Source organism: Varroa jacobsoni, unplaced genomic scaffold, assembly GCF_002532875.2.
Source record: "Varroa jacobsoni isolate VJ856 unplaced genomic scaffold, vjacob_1.0 scaffold_924, whole genome shotgun sequence".
Taxonomy (NCBI): domain Eukaryota; kingdom Metazoa; phylum Arthropoda; class Arachnida; order Mesostigmata; family Varroidae; genus Varroa; species Varroa jacobsoni.
Genome location: NW_019213826.1, coordinates 239,051 through 248,798, shown reverse-complemented (window position 1 = coordinate 248,798; position 9,748 = coordinate 239,051). Strand labels below are relative to the sequence as shown.

Genomic DNA, 9,748 nt, shown 5'->3' with positions numbered 1-9,748 from the left:
AGTCAGCGGCCGCTGGTCGTCGATAGAGGTAGCTTAAATAGTGGCCATGGTTCGTTCGATGATAGCAAGCCCGCGCCTTGTTTCGAGAGAAAAAAGATGAGGGTTAACGCGCCCGCGGCCAGCGTCTCCACCGGCAGGTTTTCCTGTTTCTGCTGCTGCGGCTGCTGCTATTGCAAGCGCTGCATCTGCGACTGCCTTCAATGCTCGTGAGTGACCACTCGTGCAATGGCAGTGGCTAGACATTGGTAGCAACAACAACTACACTTATATACCAGGAGCAAACGCGGTACTAGTAGTGGCACTGCTGCCTTGTGACTACTTCGAACGTCGACGAGTCTGACCAAGCCGACTCAGCCATCATGTCGGCCAGTCGCTCGTTTATTCAGGCAATGCCTGTCTGTGCGTGAAGCGGGAAAGAAGGTGGAAACCTCGACATATGGTTTAGCGGTCGCCAGCAGGTAAAACTCAACCGACTAGTTAACCGACAGCTTTCCGGGCACCAGAAGTAGCAGCAATAAGCCAGGCTTTCACGGCCTGGACCTATGTTAGTTGTTGGCGGGTGACGGCGACGCTGCAGCAAGAGCAGGCGGCTCGCCCGCCGTGAAGGTTGTCCCCCGCAGGACTCTGCCCCGAGACTACAGCCTGGACGGCAATCAGAGAGACCTTTGTGTACCTGACGTTCTAGGCGCCTGCTAGTAAAGCGAATAGGTTGAGCTTCCCTATTCAGCTTACATCTGCCGTCAGATCTTGGCCCGTTCGTTCATCAGCCCCTCAGAGAATCATCGAGTTCCCGACCCTATGCCTTCTTGTGTTGACTGGTTCGCGCTGTCTACGCCGAGATGCGTGCGATCATCTCCCTTGTGTTCGCATAGATACCGTGAGACTGCTTCTGCTTCGGGATGCAACCGAACCGCCTGTTACATCCCGTAGCCGCTATTTACCGTCGTGACCATTGTAGCTGTTTGTCTTTATACAGGATGTCATTTATGTAGCCCCCTTCGTGACTTAGCGAATTGGTAGAATCCCCTTTTGGTAGAATCGACGTAGAGTTTTGCAGCCATTGTTTCTGTAGCTACTATAATAGCACCCAGTACGGCCCTAGCAAATGTTAAAGGAAACATCGCGACAAGTGGCCACATGTGATACCGTTTTAACCACATTGATACTATTCTCATGTCTGGATTTGGGATCCTACAGACGATAACGAAGCTGGCCTCGAGACCAAACTGGCCGTCAGCCATGATCATATTGCCGTGCGTATTGTTGCTGATGTGTGTATATCATGGCTGTCATTTGTCTACCTGTTTTTAACTCATGTGTATTGTAATCTCTGTTATCTCCGAAACGTAAACCGTATCCTCGAAACACTGAGCAATTGAAGTTAGATGAAGCTGTCTATAAGTAAGTTGTGTTATTAAATCGTTATGTTAGTAAGTTAAGCTGGACTGAGTCGACTTGGATCGCCCACCAAATCAAATGAATTTACGCATTTGTAATTGTGAGGTTTGTGCGTAGTGTGCAGCAGCTCATCCCTTTCGATGCGTGTTGATTCGTTACGATCGCTGCTACTACCGCTATTAACGTGCTTCATATGTGCTATGACGTCTATCTTGCCGTGCTTTATGTATCTACCTGTGCGTCCACTTTGGATTACGTGCGTCGCGCTGAAGAGTGGCAATTCAAGATTTGACTGACAAAGATCGACAACCATTATCATCCTGATCCTATCGTTGTCAATTTTTCTAAAATTGTAAAAACAGGAATATCATTATAGCATCCTTAAAACAAAAACTTATCCGTTGTTTGGTTAGTACGAGCTTGGTGGCTTGTACGTGCATCCGTGTCTATGCTGCATACAGATCCAATAAAAGAAAAAGCACATCCACTTAAGTGACTGTAATTTTTCATTGAACTTGGAAGCCAAATAATAGAAAAACAGTAACACCCGGACCGAATTGGAGGTGGATTCAAACCCGCTATCTGACATTTACAGGTAGGTGTTGAAAGTGTTACTACACTGCTACAATCAACCAAATACCGTATTTTGCTTTTTAATTATCGTCATCTTTCACGATAAAACTGCCATTTTGGGAGCCACTGCACACATAAAACAAAATAAAGTCCTAGAATAAATAGATACACATTTATACATGGCGACATTACAATTGTAGGATGAGAATTTGTCAGAATCGCCAAAAAAAATCTCAGAAAATTTGGCTTGATATATATTCTTGATGTAGCATTTTGTATGGTCAAACTGACAAAAGTAGAAAGCTGCTTATAGCGCAGCGTTTCATCTTTAAGAGGGAGACTTTTGATTTTGCCAATATCGAACAGTCGAAGTGTAACCCTAACGGGATTACTTAAGCCATCGTTTTATTGATCGTTCGGATATCCGAACTGGTTTGAAGTGTCGCATAAAAGCGGAGTTAACAATTAGTCGTAGATAGTGGTCTCGGCAGTACTAAGTTCAATCGTCGGGGCTAAACTCGCACCCTGTTTGCTCTGTAGGATGATTTTTGCCCCAGAAGTAATCGTACCTGGAAGTATTCCTTAAATCCATTGAGAAAAGTTCGTTGTCTATCGTATCATTTGAGCAATAGTAAACATGTTCGGCAATAAAACGAAAATGAACGAGTGTGAAATATCGAAAAATGTATGGTATAGTCCAAACCATATTAACGAAGGTGTAAACCTGATGTAACGGGGCATTCTTAGCTGTTGCATCCCTACCCTGTAAATGTACCGTACGTGTCTGTTGGGCAGTTTGTAACCGATAACGTGTGGGTTAGGTGGCACTTGCCGTCTGACGGGTGCTAACCTAGGGGTGAGTTGTGCCAAAAAAAGTGCTTGAGAACGGCTTTCCATGCTTTTACTTGAATAATATCCTGCTTATTACTGAGGACTGAGGAAGTAAGCTAGCCCAACTAATATTAGCGACGGGCATTGAGCGTAGCTAGGCTTAATCTATTACATAGCAAACGCTAAACGCAACTGTGTTATCATATACAGGTAGGCATATATATCTCCGAATAGTAAGGCCGAGTCCGTTCGTCCTTACTGAAGTACAGGACAGTTCACCTCTGTGGTTCGCCGTGCCCACACAGCTGGCGGAGTGCGACGCGCGTCGGTCGGTGCTATCGACTTCACTGACCACGGACGGATCTAGCAATCTTTCTGAACAGATCTGTGTAGAGGATATGCGTTCTCCATGCGACGCCGATATATGTCTAAGGGGCCGGCAGTCATGGAACGTGTAAAGAAACCTTTAATTAAGTTCACCACGACACGAAATGTACTATCATTGAAAATGTAAGCCCCTTTCAAGATTTAAACCTGCTATAGTTTTCGCTTTTCAATTACTAATCGTTGCCAAACAACGTCTGCAGTGTGCTTTGGCCTATTGGAGCAAGGATTCGGATATGTTTACTAGCATAGGATAGAATCGATGTTTTATAGAACCTGAAATTCATTAATGAGAAATGTATTGATCTTTTACGACGTAATATTGTGTGTTCTATAGGAACTATTGTAGTCAGGGTCAATTGCAGGATCAATTGGTCTATCTGAGATGGACCATGGTGATTTTTACGGGCGCGATTCATGACCAGAAAAATACACTCCAGTTAGCTAAAAGAGTTTCGGAAAGATATTACGTAAAAATAGTTAAGTATTGGTTTACAGGGGCATTTCTTCTCTTACGATTTTACCACTGACAACTTAGCAGTACTGAGTTCTCTTGTCCCAGACATAAAAGCACGATGTCTAAGACCTAGACATTCTTCATAGGTACGTAGAATCTATTTTTCTATGTCTAATTTCTATGCAAGTAACGGAATTTCATCATATTAGCTTTAATCATAAAATTTTCCGTCAAAAATACCTTACGATCCAAAAATTAATTTCAGTTTTTTTAAAAACAGATTGTAATATAAGTACCTATGTTCGGATAGATCTTCCCCCAGAGATAAGAGGGTGCTGGCCATTAATTCGAACCTATTTACATGAATTGGTTTCGTTTAAAACGTCACTTTTTAAACACGAAATTATACTGGTCGGTGATAAGTGCGATGAACAGTTATCACAGGGTTCTATAGTTGTAGTGCACTGTGGTCTTTCGTGTAAGATAAACTAAATATCATTCATTTTTTTATTACTCATGTGTTAGAAAATGGCCTTTGTTTTAGAAATTAAGAAATAAGAGAAAGCAAGTAAGTTTTAGAAAGTAGAACGATGAACAGAATCCGTGCGGAACGCTGTGTGCTATACGAGCATACTCGAATAGCTGATCGCAAATGTTACCTGTGGTGGCATTAGTGGAGGGTTCAATCAATGTGTTGAGCTTCAATAACAACTTTCTGAGTTTTCAGTTCCACGTAACTGTCGTTGCGTACGTATGGCCACGCTTACGGAACATTTCGTTTGTCTTCGCCTGCTTCCTCTTGCACTGGACGTTTCTAAGAAAGGAGCGAAGATTTAGCATATATAAGGTTCCAGTACGAAAAAAAAATCTTTCCAAACTTTCAGAAATTTCTAAAATCAATTAACTTATAACCTATGCGATTTTTCATCAACCAAAGTATTTGTCATAATAATTTTTTTGTGATTCGGTTCCCATTTAGCTTGTTCAATATCTCGGAATTAAGAGAAATGAACCCTCGAAAAATGCGCTGGCAATTTTTGACAAATATCAATCAGATTAAAGCATCTCCATAAAGGGCAACGGGTGACTCACCAGCCGTGAAGCTGAAGGGGGCCAGTAAGCGTTCGCTTAGCCTCTAACTCATCACTAGGAGCTATGCACCTCAACTTGAAATAGAATTTGAAGGAAGCTCCCATGCCCAATTAACTAAAAGTAAATGATAAACTTAACTTCTCACGGAAAAAACGTTTAACGATCAATGCTGGTTTCAAACTATATCTTCTATTTGGGTATTGGAACGACGACTTAGCAGTAATTGTATTTTCTTTAGGCCATCTTTACGACGCTACTCGGCTTCCCGAAATACTAGACATTTGTCTTTCCGAAGAACGATATCTTACGTACATTTCACCATGATATATATTCATTATCACAGATAACTTTTTTTTTCTATTTTAAAAAGGTAAATTAATTTTAAACATTTTTCGTGTGTGGAAGGATTTGTAGCTATTTTCAAAAGCGTTTTGCTCTTTTTCGGCACGATAAGGGGCGTCAAACCAGCATTTGACGGCTGTTCAATTTGTGAGATATTACATTTAAATTTTTCTGGCCGAAACGAAGGAAAAAAAATCAAGTTTGCCCCCAGCCGTCACAGCGAAAGCAGTAACGTTAAAAACTTAAACAAAGTCTACAGCTTAATTATCGACCTACTCTATTTTCGGCTATTATGAGGATCAAACAAAATGTATGGGACCATTTTTGTCGAGAGCAATACTGACAGATACCACAAGCTTCCCTTGTTTATTCTAGAAGCAAGTACTTAAGCACCTTTCCGAGCATCTGAACTCTATTCGAAATGTTCCATTTAGGCTTTATGAAATGTTCTTTTCTTAGGGTTTCAAGCTCCCCTCCCAATTACACTACGTAATCTACAATGATTACCTTAGCACCACTTCCTGAAATTCTAAATCAATTAATTGTCCTAAGGGTATACCTTTAGTAAATTGAGGCGTAAAAAAAAGAAAATCAGAAGTAAATTGGATTCGAAGATCATCAGCGCCAAACAACTGAACGGTGTTTCCGGAAACGTTAAAATGTTCGCTATCCGTATGCAAAGTGGAAACCGTTAGTGTAAGTTAGGTGTTGAAAGAGTTACGAAATCCAACACAAAAGATTTCGTCGTGTAGCACGATGACGGCAGTGTATAGCGACATATTGAAAAACTTCTAATTGCAAACAGTTCCGAGTAATCTGGAAGCGGCAGCTCGCCACAGTTTAACGTGTTTGATATCGCATGTTGAACTATGTTCGAAGAAATATCGTTCGTTCAACTACGGGCTAGGTAAACTCCTCCGAAAACAGTTACGTGTCTGCCATCGATTGATGACGTGGTCATACTACCTTGAAACTGTGCGAAGGCTTTTGCATTCAGTATTTCCTAAAAATAATACATGGTATGGTACTGTTTGCGGCGACGCGTGTCGTCAATCGTTTGTTAACGAATCACGGCACTCCTCTAGAAGAGACGGACCTATAGCCAATCTTCTTCAGTGTTTGGTAATCAGTAAAATGCAGTAAAAGTCATAGCTAAAAATAGCTATGGTCTACTAGTAGCTAGATGAGTAAAGTTAAGATCAGTATACGTGTACGATATTTTAACCATTGGCCAGCTTCGGAGATCATTGTTTTTGTAGAATGAGTTGGGTATACAGGCGCCACTAGCAGGTACTTGGCAGGGTACGGGCCGGTAGGCACAGTAGCAAACAAACAGGCCAAAGGTTCAACCACATCGTGGCTTAATGTTAAGCTTTCTTAATTCTAGACGAACAGCCGAACAGAAACAGAAAGCTAGTCTTAATAACATTGATCTGTAACGATTGCTCTGTGTTGTTTTGGACGGTTTAGGGGAGTCTGGAAACGGTCTAAAAGTAGGTATTGGACACTGTAAGATCGAGCAGCCTGATGAACTTTTGTGAAATTATAATAATTATTACTACATTTTTTCATAGGGAAAAGTTTCAAAGTTGTCTACTTAAGACAAATATGTGTCTGAATTGGCGTTGCGGATGCGCGAACATGAACGCACCAGTCTTATTCTGGCGTTGATTTTCAATAAGAGATCGAGCAACACAAACGAAACGTTGGCCTTTTATTAGTTCACTAAACGAAGGAGCAATCGTGGAAAGCACTGCCCCTTCCAGAGGCTAATTTTAATTTTGATCTATGTCCGACCCAGAGACAGCAGGTGCAGCGTCGGCAAGACCGAGACAGAACTACCTCCAACTGGAAAGCATGTTGGATACCTGCAGAGAGGTCTCTAAAGTGGTTTTTCTGTGTGGCCGCATGGACTATGCAGCTCTCATACACTCTTAATAAATGAACAGTAACCATGGACGGCGCAGGTTTCTTTCACTACATGCGATACTACCTTACCGCAATCGATTGATTGGCTCGCCCTCGACTACGATAGCGTATTGTTAGTTCACAACATATAACAAACGTGGTCGTATCCGATCCGTCGCTGCTTCTGGTCGCTGACTTACCAGGCCACTAAAGAGAAGTTCCCTGACGAGGGAAAAGTAAAAAAACGAAATAGATAACGCAGCAGAATATACAACGATGACGCTACAGTGAGAGAAGAGAGTATACGAAGTGTAACAGGCGCATGGTAGGAAAGGCAACTCATTGACTAGGAAAATACAATAACGTTGAAGCGTGTCAAAGTTGTCTGCTCTTGCAGTGGGCTGCTGTCGTGATCGGTTCCGTTGGTCTCAGGCTGATTGTCACTATTCTTTGTGGCGGCCAGAGCAGTGATCCGTATGCGTAGCAGTTCAATCCATTCAAATAGAACAAACCAACCGCTCAACTAGAATGAAGCCGACAATGAAGGTGCAAAGGTGGCGTCTGTTGTGCAAGAAAACGTCTCTGAAGTCACCAACGATGTTGAGCTGCTACGCAACCAACAACAGCAACAGCCAACAGCGGCTGTCTCTAATACCAGCTAAACCATGATACTTAGCCACGCGCCATGTCATCATCAAGGTATCAACACAATTCGCGTAGCTCGAGCACACTTTACAGGCCACAGTCTGTACTGCGACGCTGATGCAGCGTTCGCCCACGTTACGTTTACACTCAACTGCCGTTTATACGTAATGCATTTATTGTCTCGTAGTATTGTATTGTACGTCGAACGTGCGACCTCCTTCTGTCAGTTTATCGCCGCTAACGGCCTGCTGACGCTCGGTGCGTCACCGTGCCTGCGACAGGTTGGGGAGTCTTTTTCTCCATTCGCGCTTGCCGCGTTCATCTACGCCATCACATTTCAGCCAGTCACCAGTTTTAGTAGCAGCGGCGGCGGCGGCGGCCGCAGAGAAAACACAGATGCAGTCGCAACCCCTTCCGGCCGTAAATGGTAATGGGGCGGCTGGCTGTTGAGGGTGGCCGCCCGCGACGGTGGCGGCAGTTCAGCCACAACCAGACTTTCGTCGTCCTTTTCGTTTTCGTGGGACAGAGTATTCGTATGGAATTCTTTTCATTTGGTTTCGTCTTTTTTGTTCCATTCGTCTTTAGCAATTTTTTTGACTGTTTGGAAAATAGTTTGCTTCAGTCGTTGTTATTCTCGTCGATTTCGCTTGCCGGGACAATTACCGCCATTTTTAATACCTTCATTATTACTATTACTTCTATGCTATTTTATAGCGTGTGCGGTCTTTGTATGGGCGTCGGTGCTGCTGGACCTGGTCGGCTATAAGCGATTGTAAGTCAAACAGAAAGGGGGGAGGATAGCTCAAGTATGCCCCTATCGAACGCTTCTACTACGATTTGTTCGAATCCGTTTTATTATGTTCGTTTTTTTTTCGTCTGCCATTGCTGTCGTCGTAAATGCCGATTCAGTCTACGACGCGGACTATTCTAGGCCCGCTATTGCCTTTCCACTTAAAATAATCGGTTAACAATTGGGTCGGATATTGGCGACTGGTTCATTGATAGAGTTCACATATAGTTAGTTGGGCCTGGAATGCACAACTTTTGTTGTTTAAGTGGATAAGGCGGACTTTATTTATGTGCCGAACGAGAAAGAGGCCCGCGATAAAGCAAGAAGTACTCTATGGCCTCGTCGCCTGGGACGAATGCAGAATTACCTGGAAGTTACAGTCGGAGATGTTTATAAGAGGGTTGATTATTGTTGTTGAGTGTCATAAAGAGACTTGCGGTTACTCGATCAAGTAAAAAAAATATAGGCCAGGTTTCCTCAACGACAATAAGGCTCAAACGTAATTGCTCCCACATGCCCATACAATCACTCGTACATCTACGATATCAGTGAATGAGGGACTGGTAAATGGTAAATAGCTCTTATGCCGTACAGGCTGTATTGTCCGATGTAGTAGGCGTCATTTCGTTGATTCATAGTTCTAGACGCAACACAGTGACCATGAAGTTCTACACCTCACCCAAGGCCCTGCCAGTACAAACGAAAGTGCCGAGCTTTTATGCACCAGTCACAATAAGAAGCTTTCAAACATTCCACTAGTTTGCTAGGACGTAATTCAGTGCTTCGTTTGACCGATAAGGATCACAACAACTTGACAATGTGACGATCCTGATACTTGCAAACTTCCGACTATCCAGTGCATATTGACACGAACGTGTAAATGTACTTCGACACTATCGTTTTGTCAATAACTCGATAGTTCAGTCGCATTGTTCAAGTACGAAAATTTTGCTTTCTTTTTTTTTGTCCTAGGAAAAACGGCGCCCAGTCGTGGACGGATGTCTGAAAAGCCCATTTAAAATCACCGCTTCCCTTATCATACCCAACGCAGACAGAGAAACTACCAAGAACCTTTCATATATCATATTTACGAATTGTTTTCATCCAGCTTGTATTTCGTATTACTATACGCAGAACGCGCGAGGAGACGATATAGAATATAGTGTAATGACTTAGAGTACCAGACCATTCGTCTACATATATTACCTACTACTAGTCGTAATTAGGCTGATCCTCTGTGTGATCAGTTTAGCGAATGTGCTAAGATTTCCTGCCCAAAAAAAAAAAAAATAAAAAACAAAGCCCTGTGCGTTAGAATTTTTGTTTCG

At 42.7% G+C, this 9,748-nt stretch overlaps 1 protein-coding gene across 2 annotated transcripts in view; it reads left to right on the top strand.

Annotated features, from left to right (window-relative positions):
• Positions 1-552: 552 nt before the first annotated feature.
• The window catches only part of LOC111265034 (uncharacterized), a 69,244-nt gene continuing 60,048 nt past the window's right edge, over positions 553-9,748 (top strand). Inside the window, exon 1 of one of the 2 annotated variants that reach the window (XM_022841369.2) lies at positions 553-1,993. Coding sequence is in view for 1 of the 2 variants with exons in the window: in XM_022841367.2 (XP_022697102.1) it covers positions 3,212-3,312 (101 nt within the window). In the remaining variant the exon portion in view is untranslated. Of the gene's footprint in view, positions 1,994-3,098; positions 3,313-9,748 lie in introns of those variants that run through there. The other variant, XM_022841367.2, reaches the window with a different exon arrangement.